We start from the raw sequence: 24,261 nt of genomic DNA, 5'->3' as shown, positions 1-24,261 counted from the left end.
ATTATTGTGCTGAGACAGTGCACAGTCCCCCAAAAAAAAGTGTGAGTATTGTCTTGGATGTTTTCCTTGTGATAGCAAAACCCTGTTGGACATTGGTAACGTAGAATACTGCAAATCATGTTCACTGGTTCTTTGGTGAGACTGACAGTGGGAGAGCTGCGTTGCCTCAGTTGTGGTGAGGATCAGGCTTTCAGGCTGCAGGATCACTTGTTGCAGTGGCCCAAGAGAATCCAAGGTGGTTGGAGAGATTGGAGGCCTCTGTGAGAGCTGGAGCCAGTGCTGGGTTGGGGGCTGGTCCCCTCTTGGTGCTGCTCCCCAGTGTTCGCTCAGTGGAAGAATAAGATGGACTAGGACAACATCCCATGCACCATTATTCTACAGGCTATGCCATTCAGGGACTTTTTGTGACTCTATGTTTTCTGCTATCATAACCACATGTGATGTGTGCTGTGGGTAATGTTTTGCACCTTGGTCCTGGAGGAACACTATTTCATTTGGCTATATTCATGTACGGTTGAGTGATAATTAAACTTGGACTTGAATTTTCACTTCAGTGAAATGAGTGACTTCCCATTTTAAATAGGCAATCTCCTGTTCTAGATTCTCCCACTAGGAAATGTCCTCTATACACCTTCTCAGAGACCATAAGCAGGTGCAAGCTTAGCCTGTCCAACCTTTTTGCATAAGAAAAGCTGTTCATTACAGGTATTTAATAAACTTTTGAGATTGCAAAGGGAGCTGGAAAAGGCATGTAATAAGGGTAATGTCACAATTGTAATGGAGGGCTTCAGTATGCAAGAGGATTGGGAAAATCAGGTTGGTGTTGGATTGTAGAAGAGGGAATTTGTTGAATGCCTCTGAGATGGCCTTGTGCTTGAGCCTACTCAGTGAAAGGCAATCTTAGATTGGGTGTTGTGTAATAACCCAGATCCTATTAAATAAAGGCATCTGTTAGTCTTGCGAGACCATGGATCTGCACCTGGAGAAAGTCTTCACTCTCTAGGGCGCAGGCCCGGGCAAGGTTGTATGGAAGACCGGCAGTTGCCCATGCTGCAAGTCTCCCCTCTCCACGACACCGATGTTGTCCACGGGAAGGGCGTTAGGACCCATACAGCTTGGCACCAGTGTCGTCATAGAGCAGTGTGTGATTAAGTGCCTTGCTCAAGGACACAACACGTTGACTCGGCTGGGGCTCGAACTCACGACCTTCAGGTAGCTAGTCCAGTGCCTTAACCACTTGGCCACGTGCCCACAATCCTATTAGGGAGCTTAATCTAAAGGAACCCTTAGGAGGCAGTGATCATAATGATTTGAATTCATACTGCAATTTGAGAGAAAGAAGCATAAGTCACACTGGAATAGAAGGAATTCCAGAGGCATATGAGAGGAGCTTGTCCAAGTGGATTGGAGAAAGATACCAGCGGGGATGAAGCGAGCAGAGATGGCTGAAGTTTCCGGGAATAGTTCACAAGGCTCAGGATGGATATGTCCCACAGAAGTAGTTCTCAAATGGCAGGGTTAAGCAACCGTGGCTGACAAGGGACATTAAGGACTGCATAAAAGCCGAGGAAACAAAAGTGAGTGCGAAGTTGGATGACTGGGAAGCTTTTAAAATCCAGCAAAAGGCAACTAAAGAAGCTATAAGAAGGTAAAAGATGAAATATGAGGGCAAACTAGCCAATGATATAAAGCAGTAATATATGAAATTTTTTTCCCATTTATTTAAAGAGTGAAAGGGAGGTGGGAGTTGATTTTGGACCACTGGAAATTGATGTTGGTGAGGTAGTAATGGGGGACCAAGAAATGGTAGATGAACTTAATGAGTAGTTTGCATCAGATTTTTCTGTGGAAGACACCAGCAGTGTGCCAGTGGTCCATGAATGTCAGGGAGCAGGAGTGAGTGCCATTGCTAATACAAAGGGAAAAAGTGCCAGCCAAACTGAAAGGTCTTAAGGTGGAGAAGTCACTTGGACCAGATGGACTACATCCCAGAGTCCTGAGGGAAGTTGCTGATGGAATAATAGATGCTTTGGTCATGATTTTTCAAGAATCATTTGATTCTGGCATAGTCCCAGAGGACTGGAAGATTGCAAATGTCACACTACTCTTTATGAAGGGAGGAAGACAAAAGAAAGGAAATTATAGGCCAGTTAGCCTAACCTCAGTGGCTGGGGGTGTTGGAGTCTATTCTTAAGGATGAAGTTTCTGGTTACTTAGAGTATAATGATAAAATAAGTCAAAGTCAGCATGGTTTCAGTAAAGGGAAATCTTGCCTGACAAATCTGTTGGAGTCCTTCGAGAAAGTAACAAGCAGGGTGGACAAAGGAGAGGCAGTGGATGTCATTTACTTGGATTTTCAGAAGGCATTTATTAAGGTGTCTCTCCTGAGGCTGCTTAACAGGAATAAAGGAGGCCTTTTCTGGTTGGCTGCCAGTGACTAATGGTGTTCCTCGGATCATTATTGGGACCACTACTTTTCATGTTGTTTGTCAGGGATTTAGATAATGGAATTGATGGCTTTGTGGCAAAGTTTGCAGATGATATTGTTACGTACCCCGTAATTGGGTTGCCAAGCCAGCAGAAATGGACCACTCGTTGGAGTCTGGATTACTAGGAGCTAATAAAGTTTTACTAAAGGAATAAGTAACACAGTACTCTAATAGTAAACATATAAATGCAACAGGTTAGCAATGATAATACACATGTACACAGAACTAGGGTAATAGGAATCAACCAAGCTCTATCGCAGTCTAGGGGTAAAATGATCAGTCTTAAGTGACGCAGAGTTCAGTTCAGCTTAGTACAGTTCACAGTAATCACTGTTGTGCCGTTGGGGGAGGGGATGCAAATTTGATTCAGGCAGACCTTTGATGTTCTTCGCAGTTGATTTCGGGCTGACCCTTTTATGTCTTCTATCCCGCTGTGGTCACCGACTGTGACCCCTCCGTTCCGGATACGACCGTTCTTCCGCGGTGAACTCGGCACCCAGGCAAGGGCGGGACACACACACCAAGTTCCCACCGATCGTACCTTTACACCCTGTGAGTCTATGGTCGGTTCCCACAAACTGGACCTCCAAACTCCTACCAACTTGTGGGGGCACACCGCTCTTCCAGGGTCTCGTTATCTTGTGATCTCGTGGTGTGTGTCGTGCCTTAGCGAACCTGTTCTTTTTATCCCCCTGCTGGGGTATCGCCTGTCCATCAAACTTCAAACAGTTCAGATTCAAAGCAACCGGTCTGTCAATATTCTGAATTGTGTTTCTTTTCCGTTATCTCTCTCTCCTCTCTCATTAACATTTTAAATGTTTCTCCATTGTCTCCCTTATCTCTCTCATTAGCATCAATTGTCTGATAACTTGGTTTGTCATCACACCCCTACCCTTCAAAGGATTTTTACCGGGGTAAAAATTATGGGCATGAATACATTATTAGATACACCACACTAATATACAGGGTCATCAGCTATTCGGCTAATACAGAGAACTTTAAGTTTTCAACACCTTGACAGTCAGCAATCACATTGTCCATTCCTTTTATGTTTTATTTTAATATCAAATTCCCGTAAGACCAAGCTCCAACTTAGCAACCTTTTGTTTTTATCCTTCATAGTGGCCAAAAACACTAATGAGTTGTGATCAGTGTAAATTATCAGTGGTTTCCGTGCCAGACAAATATAACAAAGGTCGTCCCACACAAACTTTGCATTCGTTGGCAAGAGCTTAGTGAGCGGGAGGGTAATATCCGCAAAGTTTTTGCAAAACTTCTGATAGTACCCCACCATCCCCAAGAACCTTCTCAGGGCTCTCTTGTCTGTCGGAGTGGAGACTTCAGAGATAGCCCGCACCATAGCCTGCATTGGTGCCAGCTGCCCCTGTCCTACCACAAATCCCAGATAAGTGACCTTCTCATGGCCGAATTCACTTTTTGTGAGGTTCACTGTCAGGTTGGCTTCCGACAGCCTCTTAAACAGTTCCTCTACTGCTACAATGTGCTCCTCCCACCTGTCACTCCAGACCACTAAATCGTCAATATACGCTTCTGCGTTCTTTAGCCCTTTTGTCACTGAATTAATCATCCTATAGGGGTGTTGCTTACTAGGCTGACCTGATGTGACAACACTATGTACCGGCTCTTTGCATCGCCTCGGGACATCCGGACATACGTCTGCGTGCTGGTTAATTAGCATACTCAGCGGCTCGCTCTGTTCGGGGGTTAAGGGAGAGACCTTATTAGCAAAGTTGGCCAAAGCAATAGAGTTCTCCCATCTGGTCGGCCTCATACTTACCTTTTCAGAATGGGTTTTCCCCTTATCAGGTGGCACCCTAGCCTCATTAATTTTTATGATAACACCGACTAGGTCTGCTCGCTTATCGTGGCAAGCTGTTAACGTATCAATAGGCTGTGTTGGCTCACGTCTACAATACTCAATAATATCCTCCCTCATGCTCGGTCAGTAAAACTCTTTCATAATTCTATTGACTGTCTTCCTCACCCCAAAATGTCCACCGAGGGGTATCTTGTGGGCCAGGTTAAAAATCTCATCCCCATAAATTTTCAGCACTACCACCTGGTGCACCACCCCCCATTCCTCATCTGTGGGCACGGTACTTGGTCTCCATTTCCTCATCAGTACTCCCTCCTTCACATAATAGCCCACTGGCTCCCTTTTTAATTCTGCTCCGGAGAGAGCTGTCTCCGCCAAAACCATTAGCTCCTTGTTCCTGTGCCTATATAAATTCCTTTCCTGCTAATGATAAGTCTACTCAACTCCCTCACTTCCTTCCATTTCACTATGCTCCTTCTTCTCACTTTCGAACCCCTCCTGGTACAAGGCTGGTAAAAACGTCTCAGCTAAATCTACATTCGCTTCGGCAGCCTTTCTGGACATGCGCCGAGTCACTGCGCAAACGGGATAAACCTGTGAGTCTATGGGCAGGGCCCACTGCTTCCTCACATTCTGGAACCTCTGCCGGTATGCCTCTGGGACCAACTCATAAATCCTGAGTGTCGCTTCTTTCACCACATCATACCTCTGGGCATCTTCTGCGGACAATGCCGAGTAAGCTTGCTGAGCCTTCCCTTTAAGTACGCTCTGAAGCAAAACAGCCCACTTATCCCTCGGCCAGTCCTGACTTGCAGCGACTTTTTCAAAATGTAGAAAGTACCGATCAACATTGGCCTCCTCTAATGGGGGAACCAGCCTAACCTCCTGGGTCACCCTGGACCGTCCACCTTGGTTTTCGGCATGGGACGCTGCGCTAGCGTCATCCTTAACTTCTCCAGCTCAAATTCCCTTTCCTTCTGCTTCTCCCTCTCTTGTTGTTCTAACTGCCTCTCTCTCTCTTGCTCTAACTGTTTCTCTTCTTGTTCTAGCTGCCTTACCCGGAACTCGTGCTCGAGTCTCAATTTTTCCATCTGCAGCTGCACTGCTTCTCCACCAGGTTTGCCCATAGATACCACCTCCAGCTCCCTTTGGCGAAACACACCTTTAGATACATAATGCGCAATGATAGCTCTGTGCATCTCCGCTCTCCTCATTGTCGACTTCCCCTTAAAAAGATTCAACCGTTTGGCAACAGTCGCCAATTCTGATTTCCTAGCATCCTCTAATGCCTCCAAAGTTGGCGCCTTTAGAAATTCCTCAATCTCTATTTCTGCTGTTTGCCCTTTCTTTCTTTCGGGAATTTTAACCCAATCAATTTACCCAGTCCCAAATTTGGCATTCAAAATCACGGACGAGATCCCCACTTATGTTACGTACCCCGTAACTGGGTTGCCAAGCCAGCAGAAATGGACCAGTCGTTGGAGTCTGGATTACTAGGAGCTAATAAAGTTTTATTAAAGAAATAAGTAACACAGTACTCTAATCGTAAGGATATAAATGCAACAGGTTAGCAATGATAATACACACATGTACACAGAACTAGGGTAGTAGGAATCAACCAAGCTCTATCGCAGTCTAGGGGTGAAATGATCAGTCTTAATTGACGCATAGTTCAGTTCAGCTTAGTACAGCTCGCAGTAATTGCTGTTGTGCCGTTGGGGGGGGGGGGGATGCAAATTTGATTCAGGCAGACCTTTGATGTTCTTCGCAGTTGATTTCGGGCGGACCCTTTTATGTCTTCTATCCCGCTGTGGTCACCGACTGTGACCCCTCCGTTCCGGATACGACCATTCTTCCGCGGTGAACCCGGCGCCCAGGCAAGGGCGGACACACACACCAGGTTCCCACCGATCGTACCTTTACACCCTGTGAGTCTATAGTCGGTTCCCGCGAACCGGACCTCCAAACTCCTACCAACTTGTGGGGGCACACCGCTCTTCCAGGGTCTCGTGATCTCGTGATGTGTGTTGTGCCTTAGCGAACCTGTTCTTTTTATCCCCCTGCTGGGCTATCGCCTGTCCATCAAACTTCAAACAGTTCAGGTTCAAAGCAACCGGTCTGTCAATATTCTGAATTGTTTCTTTTCCGTTATCTCTCTCTCCTCTCTCATTAACATTTTGAACGTTTCTTCATTGTCTCCCTTATCTCTCTCATTAGCACCAGTCGTCTGATAACTTGGTTTGTTGTCACCATATGAAGATAGGTGGAGAGGTAGGTTGTGCTGAGGAAGTAATGTGATTATAGCAAGACTTAGCCAAATTGGAGGAATGGGCAAAAAAGTGGCAGATGGAATAGAGTGTTGGAAAATGTATGATAATGCATTTTGGCAAAAGGAACAATAGTGCAGACTATTATCTAAATGGGGAGAAGGTTCAAACATCAGAAGTGCAGAGGGACTTGGGAGTTCTCGTGCAAGGCTCCCAGAAGATAAATTTACAGAGTGAGTTTGTGGTAAAGAAGGCAGATGCAATGTTGGCACTTATTTGAAGGGGAGTAGAATATAAAAGCAAGGAGATGATGCTGAGGCTTTATAAGACACTGGCCAAGCCGCACTTGGAGTATTGCCAACAATTTTGGGCACCATATTTCAGAAAGGATGTATTGTCATTGGAGCAAGTCCAGAGGAGGTTCACGAGGATGATTCCGGGAATGATTTTTTGGCATGTTTAAGCCTGTACTCACTGGAATTTAGAAGAATGCATGGGGTCTCATTGAAACCCACTGAATGTTGAAAGGACTAGATAGGGTGGGTGTGGAGAGGATGTTTCCTCTGGAGGGAGTATCCAGAGCTAGCCACAGTCTCGAAATCGAGGGTTGAGCTTTTAGAACAGAGATAAGGAGTTTTTATAGACAGAGAGTAGTTAATCTGTGGAATGCTCTGCCACAGACTGTGGTGGAGGCCAAGTCTGTGGATATATTTAAGGTGAAAGTTGATTGATGCCCATCGGGAAACAAAGGATATGGCGAGAAGGTGGGTGTATGAGCTTGAGTGTGATCCAGGACCAGCCATGATGTAATGATAGAGCAGATTTGATGGGCTGAATGGCCTAATTCTGCTCTTGTCTTATGGACACTTGATTGCTGCACAGCACAATTTTCACTGATTTGATGGAAACTGTTTATTTCAATGTATTTTTGATGTACATGTGACAAATAAGTCTTTCTTGCACTTTCACAAAACTATATTGGCTTTGCCTAATAACCTTGAAATATTTTCCAAGTGCTGTCCAATACGATTTTTAAGAACTTCTAACATAGCTACTAAGCTAACTTTTGTTGTTTGCTGCTCTCTCCCTTTTTGAAAAAAGGAGTTGCGTTTACTGTTTTTTGATCTAATAGAACTTTTCCAGATCCAGGTGACTGTAGAAAAGTAAAACTAATCCTTTAAGCATCTTATTAGGCACTTAAGACCAAAGGCTGAAGTGCAAGGGCACCTAGGGTGTTATCAGCCTGAAGCTTCAACCATTTGCTCAGTGCTATTTTACCGAGTTCTCTCCTTCCCCATTTTAAGTTCTTTAATTCTTGGATGTTACTTGGAGCAGCCATCTCATGAGGGCTGATGAAAACTTAAGTTTGTTTCCATTATTTATTTCTTAGAGTCACTTTACTTAGGAACAGTGTCTTTTGCTTTACACATTTAAAATGTCTGTGGGAACCTTTATCATTAATTCACCTTTATGGCCCTTGTGGCTACGGGGGTCAGGGGGTATGGAGGGAAGGCTGGGGCGGGGTTCTGAGTTGGATGATCAGTCATGATCATAATAAATGGCAGTGCAGGCTCGAAGGGCCGAATGGCCTACTCCTGCACCTATTTTCTATGTTTCTATGTTTATTTTGGAGATACATTTTTTAAAAATTGGATGTTTAAAATTAGACATTCCAAAGACACTGTGTTGGTAAGTTAATTCGTCACATGGGTGTAATTGGGCAGTCTGGGCTCATTGGACCGGAAGGGCCTGTTACTGTGCTGTATCGTTCTTAAAAAAAATTGAAAAGATGGCTTCCGCTGTTTTATCCAGTGGCAGCTGCAAATCATGTTGAAATCACGTAGCTCATTGTTTGAGTAGAATTTACAGCCTCTTCAGCAATCTTGGTGCAATAATCTTCTGGCTTCTGTAATGAAAAAAAATTGGTAAATCAAGGAAAGTAAATCATGAGTTGATGTTAACAAAGGAAAAGTACATGGTTGATTGTGAACAATTCGGGGACTTCCGGTAGAGCTCATGGAGTGAAGTCGTGTTCTTGACTCGCTCCATTACCTCTGAGTTTTTCTTCTTATGATCAGCTATATTTTAATTAACCATTAAGGCAGCGACTTCTACAATATTTTGAAATAAATTGGGCTCTTTGATAATCGGATGCGTTTAAGGTCTGCTATGTCTAAGAATGGAAAAAACGGGAAGGACGGCAAACCTCCGGTTAGACCGAAAGGTACTGATTTTCCTCCGACTGAACCACCGCTGACTTTGAAAGCTATATCGGAGCTAATTCAAAGGGAAATTTCAATCTCTGTTACGGAGCTGATTCGTGCGGAAATTTCAACCTCTGTTACGGAGCTGATTCGTGCAGAAATTTCAATTAATTTCCAGAAAATTGCCGATTCAATCGATAAGATACAAACATCTATTACGGAACATCAGTCGGCTATATCTGATCTTCAAAAATCCACGCAACAAAGTGAGCTCAAGATGGAGAAAATCGAAGAAACAATTAATGTAATGAAGAAGAAACTTGACTTTCTGACCTTTAAAAATTCTGACTTAGAATCCAGAATGCGACGGCAGAATCTTCGAATGATTGGGGTGCGTGAAGCTGTTGAATCTGATAACCCTATGAAGTATATTTCTCAACTTTTAAAAGATGCATTTCCTACTGTATTGCCTGACCAACCACCGTTATTGGATCATGTTCACAGAGTTCCATCATACTCGTCTAAGTCAGATAAACCTCGACATGTTATATTACGTTTTCATTACTTTCAAGACAAGGAGAAACTGTTTCGTTTCGTTCGATCTAAAGGTTACATTGATTTTTTGGATCTTAAGTTCCGATTCGTGGAGGATTTCAGTAAACCAATTCGGGATCAATGGGTTCGTTACAGATCTGTGATGTCGGAACTCTACAAGATGGATTTAAAACCAGCGCTGCTTTACCCTGCACGTCTAAGGATTCGTACGTCGGATGGAGCCCTCCGTTTTTTTGAATCTCCATCGGATGCCCAGAGTTATCTGGATCAATTTTCACCTTCAACATCTTAATCGTAATTTTTAACTATCTCCGTTTGATCGGAGGTTGTGAATTTGTCAGTTTTAATTTTTTTTTTGCCTTATATGGGCAGAAAAGTTTATTTTTGATTAATTAATATGGTTGCTAAACTTTCTTTCTATCTGCGTCATTCCTTTCTTTTTCCCAGGGGATTCTGGGTGGTTATTCCCTCACCGTCATTCTACGTATTTCCTTTGAGGCCTTAAATTTTGTAGTTTTTAAATCTACTTCTTTTTGTAGGTTTTCATAACTAGTTTATGTTAATAATCTCATTTCTTTTTTTGTGTACTTAATAGGGTCTGGGGTTTGTTGCGGTTTTTTTTATATTTTCTGGCTTTTTCTCTGTTATATTGTGTTTGTTTTAATTGATTTACCTTTTTTTATTTTTTTTACTGTTTTATAACTAGCTGATCTTTTTTATATTTACACTTTTTTTAGGGAGCATATACCGGAAGTCATGGGGGTAGTTTTAGTGCTTGCTTCTTTCTGGCCGGTCTGTGTTAGATTTAGCCTTGGGCTCATGGGGTGGGGGGTGGTGGGAGGGGCTTCACGTTTTAGTTTCTTTTTTCTTGGGCTATGTATACTATTGAAGTATTGGTTGCGTTCTGCTTCCCGGTATCTCTTATTTGTTCTGTTCCCTTTCTGGGTTCATGGGTCGAGCCTATCGTCAATCCTCCTTGTTGCGGGTTGACTTTAGGGTTTATGGAGTCTATTATTAATTTTGTCTCCTGGAATACTAATGGTCTTAATCATCCTATTAAAAGGAAAAAAGTTTTTAAAGTGTTCCGGAGACTTAAAGCACAAATTTTATTTTTACAAGAGACCCATGTGCGGAGGGGGGACAGACTACGTTTTTTTAAATTCTGGAAGGGATAACAGTTTCATTCGAACTCCAACGCTAAGATTCGAGGCGTCTCTATTTTTATAGACTCCTCAGTTACTTTTATACAACATGATATTATTTCTGATCCGAATGGTAGACTGCTATTGGTTAGTGGTCTACTATTTAATAAAAAGGTAGTTTTGGTTAATGTTTATGCTCCTAATATGGACTGTTCGGAATTTTATAAATCATTATTTAATCAGTTCCCGAATTTGAATGAGTTTTCATTGATCTGGGGCGGAGATCTTAATACCTGTTTATCTCCAGCTTTGGACCGTTCGGCTCCTCTACGGACCTTACCTAACAAATCTGCAACTTTGTTTAATTCATTCCTCTCTGATTCTGGGTCGACGGACATTTGGCGTTTTTTGCATCCTTGGAAAACGATTTTTCTTTTTTTCACATGTTCACCATTCCTATTCAAGAATTGATTATTTCTTTATTGACTCTCGTCTTATTTCTTCAGTGATTAAATGTGATTATGACTCTATAACCATTTCGGATCATGCTCCACTTAAGCTTTCTATTAAAATTCAGGCCAATACACAAAATAATAGACAATGGTGTTTTAATTCGCTGTTGCTTCAGGACTCGGACTTTATTAACTTTATGAATGAACAGATTGATCTTTTTTTTACAATCAACTATACAGAGGATATTTCTGTGAACATTCTTTGGGATACTTTTAAAGCTTATATTCGTAGTCAGATTATCTCATATTCTGCTGCTTTGAGGAAGAAGCTGAAGCAGGAGGAGTTGGTAATTGTGGACAAGATTAAGGAAATTGATAAGAAATATGTTACAGCTCCCTCTGAGGAGTTATATAAACAAAGAACTGAACTTCAAATGGAACACAGTTTATTACTTTCGTCCTCGATTGTAAACCAATTAAAGAAAACAAGAAGTGAATTTTATGTACACAGTGACAAAATTGGCAAACTGCTGGCTAATCAATTGAAGTGTAAGTATGCTAAATCTCAAATTAATCAGATTTATAACCAAAATGACCGACTGATACTTGATCATGCAGGGATTAATCAAACCTTCTGTGATTTTTATTCTTCCTTATATCAATCAGAGTCTCCTCGAGACTCTAAATATATGAATGATTTTTTTAGATAACCTAGATTTCCCTGAGATTTCACAGGATATGTCTTCTATGCTAGATACTCCCATTACCACTGATGAGATTAAGAATGTTATTTCCTCTATGAATTTGGGGAAAGCTCCTGGCCCTGATGGGTTTACCGTAGAATTTTATAAATGTTTTGCACCTTCATTAATCCCTTGGTTCTGTAGGGTTTTAGAGGCTTCATTAAAACTTGGTAAACTTCCCGAATCTTTCAATAGAGCATCAATTTCTCTAATATTAAAGAAGGATAAAGATCCTGCTCAATGTGCATCTTATAGACCAATATCTTTATTAAATGTTGATTCTAAAGTGTTTTCTAAGTTATTAGCAAACAGATTAGAAAAAGTACTTCCTTTTATTATTTCGGAAGACCAAACGGGTTTTATTAAAGGTCGTTACTCTTTTTATAACATTCGCACACTGTTAAATATTGTTTATACCCCCTCACAAAATGTTCCTGAATGTGTTATCTCTTTAGATGCTGAGAAAGCTTTTGATAGAGTAGAATGACCTTACTTATTTAAGGTGCTTGAAATGTTTAATTTTAGCTCGAAATTTATATCCTGGATCAAACCGTTCTCCTGTGGCCTCGGTCCGTACTAACTCTCTAAGCTCACCTTTTTTCCCTCTTTTTCGAGGTACTCGACAAGGTTGTCCTCTTAGTCCTTTATTATTTGATATTGCATTAGAACCTCTTGCAATTGCCATTCGAGAATCTCCAAATATTACTGGGATAACACGGGGCTTAAAGTCCCATAAAATATCACTCTATGCTGATGACTTACTTTTATATATTTCTAATCCTCCAAAATCCATCCCTGCTGTTTAGAGTTATTAGCACAATTTAGTCTCTTTTCAGGTTATAAATTAAATCTTAGTAAGAGTGAACTTTTCCTGATTAATAAACAACTTCCCTTATATCATAACTTTCTGTTTAAATTGATTAATAATTATTTTTCATATCTTGGGATTAAAATTACTTGTAAATACAAAGATTTATTTAAGATTAACTTTTTACCCTTAATTGACCATATTATTCAACTTTCATCTAAATGGTTTCCTTTATATTTAACTTTGATTGGTCGTATTAATGCAGTTAAGATGTTTTTTTTGCCAAAATTTCTATATATATTTCAGGCATTACCAATCTTTGTCCCAAAATCTTTGATAAAGTTGACTCAAAAATTTCTTCATTTATTTGGCAAAATAAAAACCCGAGGCTGGGTAAAATACATTTACAGAAAGCTAAGAGAGATGGAGGCTTAGCATTACCTAACTTTAGATTCTATTATTGGGCAATTAATATTTGACATATGAAATTTTAGTTACTTGACCAGGATATACTATCTATTCCTAAATGGGTAGCATTGGAATTACAATCTGTTCAGGGCTATACACTTGGCTCTATTTTAGGTTCCTCTCTTCCTTTTGATTTGAAACGCCTCAAACAGGTATCTAACCCGATAGCTAAATATACCTTACGTATTTGGTTTCAATTCAGAAAATTTTTTGATCTTAACCAATTTGGGCTAGCGATTCCTATTTTAGGTAATATATTTTTTCCTCCCTCTTTTACGGATCATGCTTTTCAAATTTGGAAGACTAAGGGTATTTCACGGTTTTTGAATTTATTTTTAGATGGTTCCCTTATGTCTTTTGAACAATTATCTAATAAATATAATTTATCAAGAATACATTTTTTTTAGATATCTACAAGTTAGAAATTTCCTAAGTACTATACTTTCTTCCTTTCCAATGCTTCCTCCTACATATATTTTAGATTCGATAATTAACCTTAATCCATGTCAGAAAGGTGCATCGGCTATGATTTATAATATTATTATGAAACTTAGGAAAGCTCTATTTGATAAGAATAGGGTAGATTGGGAACAGGAATTGGGGTCTATCATTTCCGTGGATGACTGGGGGCAGATTTTACAATTAGTCAATACTTCCTCTATCTGTGCTAAATATTCCCTAATTCAATTTAAAGTTGTTCATAGAGCACATATGTCCAAAGATAAATTAGCTCACTTTTATTCTCATATTAATCCTTTTTGTGATAGATGTCTGGGGCAGATAGCCTCTTTAACTCATATGTTTTGGTCTTGTCCTACTCTGGAAACTTTTTGGAGAGACATTTTTAATATTATCTCCAAGGTATTGAATATAGATATCTCTCCTCACCCTATTACTGCTATCTTTGGACTACCTAAAATTTCCAGTAACCTTTCTCCTTCAGCCCGTAGAATGATTGCATTTCTTTCTTTAATGGTGAAAAGATGTATCTTACAACATTGGAAAGAGCTTAATGCTCCAACTACCTTTTTTTGGTTTTCTCAGACGATATTATGCTTGAATTTGGAGAAAATTAGAAGCAATCTTTATGATTCCTCACTTAAATTTGAACAGACCTGGAGATCTTTTATTCAATATTTTCATTTAATGTAATTTTTTTTCTCCTTTTTTTTGCTCCATATTTATATACCCTTCTTGTTTTTTTTTACTGTTTTTAATGGAGGTCGGGATTGAGGACGTGATTTTAAGTTTTTTTAACTCTGCTTGGTTCCAAGTTAGCCCATTGCTTTGCTTTGCTTTTAGTTAGTTGCACGGTGGTTTTTTTTGGGGGGGTTTTTTTTTTCTTTTTCTCTATTGATATATATATAAATATAAAAATTAGTATACTATTATGTTACCTTAGTATGTTATGTTTAAATTACATTGTTTGTATCATTTTTTTTGTATTAATATCTCCTGTAATTTTATTATATTCTAACAGTGTATTAGTGCCTATATGGCTTACCTTTTTGTATACTTATTCAATAAAAAGATTTAAAATGAAAAGATTGTGAACAATTCTACATGAGGCTTCTGCTCATGCTTGGCAAGATTATGGAAGTCCAAGATGAGCTGGATAATAGATCCCACCTAGTGCTCTGCCGTTGGGCTCATTGCTGAGCGCGACAGCAGAATGGTACATTTGAAAGATTGCCAAGACTTGGAAAAAGAAACGGCACCTAACTGTTTAGAGTTATTTTGTTAGACTTAAGTATTGATTGTCAGTACTTTGAAATGTTTAAATTTTTAAAATTTTATAATCTATTTGATTAATATTTAAATGTGCATGTCAGAGATTCTCCAAACGTCAAAAGCCTTATGCTATTGAGCTGTCAAGGGCCACTGACTTTCCAGGACAATTTCTGTATCTTATGGGATTCCATTATATCAATAGAAGTGTTTGTTGCATGTTGCCAGCTCTCAATGTCTCTGAGAAACTGCAAATTAATAGTTGTACATTTGTTTTCAGGTGAAATGGTAGCTTTGAAGAAAGTCCGCTTGGACAATGAAAAGGAGGGCTTCCCTATAACTGCTATTCGAGAAATTAAGATACTCAGGCAGTTACATCACTCAAGTATCATAAACATGAAAGAAATTGTGACAGACAAGGAAGACGCATTGGATTTTAAAAAAGATAAAGGTACCTTTGCCCATTAGAATTATTTTCAAAGTGGTTATTTAGACTCTCCATAATTTAGATTTGTTGTAACAGATTGAATGGGTTTGACTATACATTTGACTAATGCAAGTTGTACAGAATGCTGGCTGTGACTAATGAATTTTGAATGTGCATGCTTCAATCTTGGTTTTAAGCCATAGCATGGAAACCTTAGATGCAGTCCCTGGAAGATCTTAAATTAAAATAAATGCCGAAGATTATATTATGCGTAGTCTTAGAATTCTCTTGATTTTTTCCATATCAAGAATTTATCCAGTTCCCTGTTCATACTGTTAAATCTACTTCTGCAATCCTGTCAGAAATGGATTCCAGATCAAGCGCTCATTACTCATGTTTTTTCCCCCCGGTTTGCCAGTTATTTTAAATCATCATTTCCTTTTGCTGACTCATGTTGCTAGAACAACCCAATTATTTGTTGGTTTCAGGATGTTTCTTGCTTTACCTCCTCTAACTGTTACCCCCTTGACCAATTCTGCTCTCAAAAAATGTTTTCCTACTTCCTTGTTGTAACTTCCAGCTGGAATAACATTCAGTAAATATTGACCATTCCCAGCCATGGCCTTGGCATCTTTCCAAAATGAATCCAGAACTGAAGGCAACCCACAAACTGCAGTTAATTTAAATTCCTAGATGTTGTACTTTTCATAAAATTACTGACATCTTGAAAGACTTGTCTGCTTAATCAGCTGGTACTGTATGCACTAGTCATTTAGACACTATTCAGCAATACATTTAGAATAATGTTTCTTTATTCCTAACTAATGTATCACAACTCTATATTTTGTCAAGTGCCTGCTCATTTCAAAGTCTGTGCTTCCCTAATGATTGATTGATTTATAATGCTTCCAATTTTGCATTACATGTGCTCTACAAGTTTAAATATGTCCATTTTGGTCCCAAAAGTGAATCTCAAGGACACACCATATTGTCCCTCCTATCTGGAAAGATAGTTTTTCAGTTGTGACTGAGTCTTGTTACTTTGGAGTCCTTATTGTAATAAAGTTGTTATTCCTAAGGGCTTCAGTTTTGCAGACAATTTGATTGGTATTTTTAACATTCCTTTTGAAATTGTTTTGCATAACATCAATTGCAATCAGCACTCTCCATCACGTTATCGGAAACTTGTCTGCAGGGCATTTGTTCAAGTCTTCAGTATTTTCTGAAATACCAGTTAATTTTTGTCATGATTAATACCACTCAGATTTCCCATGTCAGGTCAACTGGTAGTTGAATTTATCTGTCCCACTTTGTGGGAGATGTAACATTTGGAATGTTTTAATTTGCTCTCTTGCTCCAAAGGAAGACTGGAAAGATAGCCGGAACTAATTCAATTTCCTCCCTTTCTTCCTCTATTGTGTAGAAGTCATGTCTATATTATCTTACATGTAACCCAATATCTGTTTTCATTCTCTTCAATTTGTCTGCAAACTTTTTAAATTGTGACATTGGGAACATCATCTGTAATGACTGAGGTTAGTGTAATGCTTTACTGTTCCAGTGATCAGAGTTCAATTCATGCCACTGTCTGTAAGGAATTTGCACATTCTCCCCATGACCATGTGTGTTTCCTGCATTTTCCTCCCACATTCCAAAGACATATGGGGTAGGGTTAGTGAGTTAGGGTTCACTATCTTGACACCAAAAGCATGGCAACACTTGTGGACTGCCCCAGCACATCCTTAATGCAAGTGACACATTTCACTTTATCTTCCAATGCACATGTGACAAATGAAAAGCTAATCTCTTTTGAAGTATTTATCTCAATCAAGTTCCTTGCATTCACAGGATGATATTTTTGGTCTCTAACATAATTTCCATGTTCTTGAATGTAAAGCACATAATATCCATTTTTCCAAGATGGAAATGAGCTTAGTTCCTCTTTGACAGCATTCAACAATTTCTTATTACTTGATAGTAAATCTGGCCATGCTACTTTACAATATATTCTATTTGATCTCTCCCAGGTGCATTTTATTTGGTATTTGAATATATGGATCATGACTTAATGGGACTATTAGAATCAGGACTGGTGCATTTCACTGAAAACCACATCAAATCTTTTATGAGGCAACTTATGGAAGGTCTGGACTACTGCCATAAGAAAAATTTTTTGCATCGTGACATCAAGTGCTCCAATATTTTACTTAATAACAGGTATTCCTATTTTCAGCTCAGTAAATCGATCGCCAAAGATCTAAAATGATATGTTTGTATATTAACAACAAATTTGGAGAATCAGTTTTGAGCCCTTTGTGCTCTTAATGTTATATGATTCTTTATGATTGTTAAATGTTTTGTTGTATGTTGCGCTAACACACCATAGCAAATTCCTAATACATGTAAATGTATATGGCGAATAAAGTTGATCCTTAAAGTACTGCTTATTGTACTTCAATACTTCAGGTACAGGAAGGTAATGGCTGTTATTCAATATTCAGTTCTGGACTTCGTATGTACTACAAAGTCTGAAGGCCCGCAACTGACCAGTTTTGGATGCATCACTTTGCCCTTCTGAATTCCACTCATTTGTAGAGATCCCAGATCCTGTTAATTTCAATGAGATTGTTAGTGTACAAATTATAGCAGTCCAGAAGCTGTTACATTTAGATGCATTCCAGAAACTTTTAAAAATTACATTAATCTATTTTTATAATTCCTGGAATAAAAGCCTCTCTCATGTTGGAGGAACAATACCTCATATTCTGTTTGGGTAATCTCCAATCTGATGGCATGGACATCAATTTATTTCTTTCCATAGATGCTTCCTGACCTGCCAAGTTCCTCCAGGATTTTGTATGTGTTACTCTTTGTAATTCCTGGATCCCATAACATAGTTTAGGACTTTTGGAGTCTTCACTGCATCTATTTGTTTTTACCTACATGTGTATTCTACGAACAAGAATGGGACAATATTTCTCAGCTGGTGTGATATATAATTTGTTATTCCTTAATGTTCATCCTTGCCCTCCCCTCTCCCCGGATTGATTCCTAAATTGTATTTAATTTCCTCAATCTGGGTGATTGACCCAAATTAGAAACAACTTGGCATCACCTTGTGAGAAACCCCACTTGATACCTGTATCTGTATCACTTATTTAACAAGTATCGCTTTGATTTTTCAATCAGCCATTATCTTATCATTCCTAGGTTTTAAGTTGAGCTCCATCTGTCCTTTAAGATCCACGTTCCTGAAAACTATTACACAACATCAGGCTTTGTACGGTCCACACAGAATTCCCTTAAAAGGGGATTAGTAGGCAGTATTAACTTTCTGAAACCATCATAGCTTAAGTTTACAAGCTTACTGTGCAGGTGATCCTCCAGTATTTTGAACTTGTGCAAGGGTATAGTTTGGTGATTTATCTTTCTGCTCTATGAATTTGGACACTCACTTGCTTTCGATTAAGTACAATTTTGATTGTCTCCTTCTACCTTAATGAAGACCTGCATATAATGTATTGTCTTATTTAGGGAGTAATTGTATTTGGATATTTGAGTTTTCCCTCATTTATCCAACTTCAATGTTTTAAAGTCAATTTCTGCAGTTATTTCATGCTGAGATTTCTTGTTAGTGTTGCTCCAGTTCCCTCTCTTGTCTGTCCTTTTAATCAAAGATTCTTGTAGCTGGTGTTAACCTTGCCTTTCTCTTTGTAATTTAGAATTCATTATTGATGTTTTAATCTAGTTTCCTACCCAATGTTGAGATGTACATCATTTAACTTGCATTTAAATTGTGATTTATCCTTATTGTGATTCAATTTGGAATGCTTGATTTTTTTGTTGCTTAGAATTCAATCTCACTTTAAATTAACCCCATACAGGGAAGTAAAAGTATGGGTCATGTAAATGACTGACACTTCTAAAAATTAAACCTTGAGTGGTCATGACCTAACCGATTAATATTTTGGGTGGCTTGTTCATTTAGCGTATATTGCATTTTTGTAGAATTATAATTGCATGTAAGCCTGGCTGGTAAAAGACGCCAGGTTTCCTTCCTGGAAGTACATTAAAGCTTTTGGCAATGTAAGTGCCTACCCCGACGCTTTTCACATCCTTACCCAAGACTGCAGTCAGGCTAGCTTGAAGAAATGTCTGCCCAATTACTATCAACACGTCACCTGCAGCACCAGTGGACCCAATACACTCAACCACTGCTACACTGTCACCAAGAATGCCTGTCGTTCCATCCCTAGATCACGTTTCAGGAAATCTGATCATCTGGCTGACCTCCTACTCTCTGCACACAGGCAGAGGTTAAAGAGTAAGGCACCAGAGGTAAGGACAGCTAAGAGGTGCTCATGAAAGACAGTGGAGTGACCACAGGATTGCTTCAAGTCAGTGAACTGGGCTGTGTTCAAGGTCTTATCAGAGGATCTGAATGAATATGCCACGGTTGTCACAGACTCTGTGAAGACACTTGCGGACAAGTGCGTCCCTGCAAAATCATTCAGAGTCTTCCCTAACCAGAAGTCGTGGATGAACCAAGAGATCGACAATCTTCTGAGGAATAGATTGGTAGCGTTCAGGTCTGGTGACCAAGGAAAGTACACGAGATCCAAGTATGACCTCTGGAAAGCTATCTCACATATGAAATGGCAATTCTGCTAGAATCACAGAAAGATGCTGGACAGCTGTGGCAGGGCTTGAGTATTATCCCTTTCTACAAAGCAAAACCAAGCTACAAATGTGATAATGAGGTTTCGTTCCCAGATGAGCTCACTGCCTTTTATGTTGCTTTGACCAAAAGAACATGGAGGCACCTTCACAAACTCCCACAGTCCCTGACGACACATGTGATTTCAATCTGAGGCCAACGTGAGAGCATCCTTCGGGAAGGTGAGCCCATGGAAAGCATCCAGCCCGGATAGAGTACCTAGCTGATCAACGGGCTGCAGAGTTTTAAAGATGAAAGTCCGTCACGAGCCTTGTGGCCCATCAGGCCGGTGCTTATGCTGGTTTCCGTGGCGTGAAGCAACTGGGAGTACGAGACTCCCCCCGGATAGGACGCCAGTCTATCGCAAGGTTAACCCCCAGCATTTTTGCTGGTACCCACTTTCAGCTGGGCAAACTGGAGCATTGTGTAGTTAGGTGCCTTGCTCAAAGACCACACGCTGCTTCGTCTGAGGCTTGAACCCATGAGCTTCAGGTAGCTAGTCCAACGCCCTAACCACACGCCACACCCGCAGAGTTTAATGACATCTTTAACCTCTCACATCAGCAGTCTTCAGAATGTTGTGACCTACCTCAATGACTGTCATCCAGTAGCACTTAAAACCACTGTGATAAAGTGCTTTGGGAGGTAGCCCCCTTCTCTACTCACTTTATTATTATGACTGTGAGGCTAAGTACAGCTCCAATGCCATATTTAAATTTGCTGTTAGCCGAATCAAAGGTAGTGACAAATCAGCATAAAGAAGGGAGACTGGAAAATCTGGTTGGGTGGTGCTACAACAACTTTCACTCGTCAACGAACCCAAAGGACTGATTATTGACTACAGGAGGAAGAAACCTGGGGACATTAGGGGACCAGAGGTGGGAGAGGGTCAGTAGCTTTAAATTCCTTGGCGTTATCACTTCAGAGAATTTGTCCTGGGACCAGCACATTAGTGCCATCACAAAGGGGACACAGCAGTGCCTCTACTTTCTTAAAAGTTTGTGTAGATTTGGCGTGTCACGTAAAATTTTGACTACCTTCTACAGATGCCCAGCAGAGTATTCTGGCTGATTGCATAATGGAAACACCAATGCCCCAAAATGGAAAAAGCCTCCAAAAAGTGGTGGATACACTCTAGTCCATCAGAGGAAAAAACTCCCCCAACTATTTGGCACATTTACAAGGAACACTGCCACAAGAAAGCAGCATCCATCATCAAGGACCCTCCCCCCCTCATCCAGGCCATGTGCTCTTCTCACTGCTCCCATTGGAAGGAGGTACACGAGCCTTGGATCCCACACCACCAGATTAAGAAACAGTTATTTTCTTTCAATCATCAGGTTCCTGAGCTGGTGTGGATAACTTCACTCACCTCAACACTGAACTGAATCCAAGATCTATGAACTCTAAAACTTGTGTTCTCTGTATTACTTATTTACTTGCTACTTGTTTCTTTCTGTATTTGCAGTTTAGCTTTGGTGCACAATGGTTGTTTCAGTCTTTGTGTGTAGTTTTTCATTGATTCTATACTATTTCTTTGTTCTACTGTGAATGCCTGAAAGAAAATGAAACTCGGGTTGTATATGGTGACGTACTTTGATAATAAATTTACTTTGAGCAGCTTAAATAGCAGTTACTGATACTTAATTTATTACTTCTGAATTGTTTAAATTGATTCCAAGTAAATTTGTATGTTTTGAATTACTAATCCTGTGGCATAATGGCTGGGATAAGGAATAATGTAGTAAAATTTTCCAAAGTGCTTAAGTTCCCATCTTATTTAATCACATGTATAAAAATGTCATTCAAAAGGCAGATTATTTTTGTCCATTATATAAACACATGGTTTGACTAGGAATTTTACAATTGGGCAGGTATCAAATGGATTTTTAATAAGGGGAAGTTATCTCAATTGTTGACTCATACCTTTTCCCGGGGAAAATATGCATTAAAGAATCAACTGTGATCTATCTCATGGTTGAATTCGCCAAGAGTATTCCCCATTTTAAATTTAACTTGAATTTGGCATTATGTAAGTGATAGGCATGTTTCCGAGAGGAGAAAAAATTGATAACGTATGTATGTTTGAAATTGAATTTTGGAATGTTGACTTGTTATGAGAGTGCTTAAAGCACTGTACATTCACTCCACTCACTGAATGCTGTTCATCGACTTCAGTTCAGCATTCAATGCGATCTTCAGAAGCTGGTGGGTAAACTGTCCTTGTCTCAACACCTCCCTCTGTTACTGGATCTTGGACTTCTTGACATGGAGACCTTAAGACACGTTTGCAACAACATCTCAAGCTCCATCACGCTAAGCACTAGCGCTCCCCCAGGTCTGCATGCTCAGCCTGCTGTACTGCCAGATCCAGCTAAAAGTTCTCTGATGAGACTACAGTTGTTGGTGTCATCAGCAACAATGAAGAGTTTGCATGGGGGTAGAGCAGTGCAGCTTGTGAATTGGTGCGAACGTAGCAACTTGTCTCAATATGGACAAGTTTAAAGAGGGAATTGTGGACTTCAGAAAGATGTAGGCTGACCGCTCCACTGCATGTGCACAGCTCCTCTATGGAGAGAGTTAGGAGTATCAAGTTTCTTGGAGTGTGCATCATGATCTCACCTGGTCCCTCAACACCAAGTCTTTAGTCAAAAAAAGCACAGCAGCACCTCCACTTCCTGAGGTGAGTGAGGGTCCCCACCCCATTCAAACCAGGAACATCACTGAGTGTTTAGTCCAGCTGTATGGAAATTACAAGGTACCTGACTGCAAGATTGCCGCAGGCTGGGAGAATCATTGATGTCTCTCTTTACCCCCAGCCCCACCCACAATCCAGGGCGTGCACCAGAAGTGCTGAGTTCGCAGAGCCCTCAACATTGCCAAGAACCCCTCCCATCCATCCCACAATCTTTTTGACCTCATAGCGGCAGGCAGAAGGTCCCGCAGTTTCATAACAAAGACAGTGAGTTTGGGTAACAGCTTCTTCCCACAGGCTATGAGATTTCTGAACATCCTACTTCCACCAAGTACACATTATTTATGACAGTGCCAGCTGCATTATACGGTTGTATATTTAACTGTGTCGTATATTGTACTTTATGTCAACTTTTCTGAATATTTTTTATATCTGTAAATATTATTGTGTTAATATCACTGTATGCCATACATGTACTATGTTTTGCACCTAGGTCCCTGAGGAACATTGTTTCCTTTAGCTGTGTATTAATTTATTTATAGATTTCTTTTCATACAATGTAGTTCAAAGTGCTGTACAATTGGGAAAAGTGCAAACAGGAAAAGAAAAGACAAATGATGTTAGTTAAAAGCAAGGTTAAATAAATGACATTTAAGTGTTAATTGAGTCTGCATCCCTTATAGTTTTACGTATTGAGTTCCACAATTTAGGAGTGTAGTTTAAAAAAAAAATTTGACCTCCAATTTTCTTTTTGAGGGAGATTGTTTAAATTTAAGAGATCAGCGAAAGAAGACCTGAGAGCTTGAGCAGTATAAAATGGAAGCATACATGTGTATGATTGAATGACAATGAACTTGAACCAAATTACTTGAAATAGATTTCCAGAGTTAATGGAATATAATTATCTGAATATTCAGATCATGTGAAAGATAAAATATTTGTGTGTTGGAATGCCTTCACAAAGCAGAAAGTGCTAGAGATGTTCACATCAAGCAACAGTCTAATGCTAATGTCTTGGTTATTGTCCTTTGTGTATATCTGGGGAAAGATTGTGCAAATACTAAGTTTATAATTCATAGGTTATGCAGCCCTGAGTATCAGTGTTAAATTTTATTGGAATGGCAGTTGGATAAAAAAGTAAAATCCTTGAAATTATCCATCAGTTGTGCAGAATTCCTTACCAGCACTTTTGCAGAGACGCCATCCCTTATGAGGAAATGAAGGACAGATGTATCAGAAGTTTACTTGAGAAGCAGGATAAAGGTTCAGAAATAGAAGGATGTTGTTCTCAGTTTATTTAATACTGGAAATGTAGTTTATTTGTAATAATTTTTCGATCATAGTGATTTGTGCCAGGCTCTCATTTTGGAGATCATGATGTGAGTTTGCTGATACTTTGTTAAGTACATTTTTAAAATACAACATCAAACCCACATTCTTGATCTCTGGGACTTAATGAATTTATGATCCTGCCATTTTAGATGCAGTTGCAAGTATTGAGAGCATTAGGTTTTGTTGTTTTTTCTAACTTTAGTGTACTTCATGTAGTGTAACACTTATTACATAAATTACCTATTTTTAAATTCACATTTTGTTAGTAACGAGAGAGATGAAGGTTTTGAATGGAATAATGGAATTTTCTTTGTCACCAGGGGACAGATAAAACTTGCTGATTTTGGGCTCGCTCGACTTTACAATTCAGAAGAAAGGTATGTAGCATTTTAACAAT

General features: G+C 39.6%; 1 protein-coding gene across 2 annotated transcripts in view; it reads left to right on the top strand.

The window, feature by feature from the left end:
• Nucleotides 1-24,261, top strand: part of LOC134356117 (cyclin-dependent kinase 13-like) — a 136,208-nt gene that overhangs the window by 46,725 nt on the left and 65,222 nt on the right. For both annotated transcript variants that reach the window (XM_063066747.1, XM_063066738.1), the window contains exons 5-7: nt 14,974-15,144; nt 17,148-17,337; nt 24,185-24,241. In XM_063066747.1, coding sequence (XP_062922817.1) covers nt 14,974-15,144; nt 17,148-17,337; nt 24,185-24,241 — 418 coding nt within the window. The remainder of the gene's footprint in view (nt 1-14,973; nt 15,145-17,147; nt 17,338-24,184; nt 24,242-24,261) is intronic.

Source organism: Mobula hypostoma, chromosome 1, assembly GCF_963921235.1.
Source record: "Mobula hypostoma chromosome 1, sMobHyp1.1, whole genome shotgun sequence".
Lineage (NCBI taxonomy): Eukaryota > Metazoa > Chordata > Chondrichthyes > Myliobatiformes > Myliobatidae > Mobula > Mobula hypostoma.
This window is presented reverse-complemented; position numbering and strand designations above follow the sequence as displayed.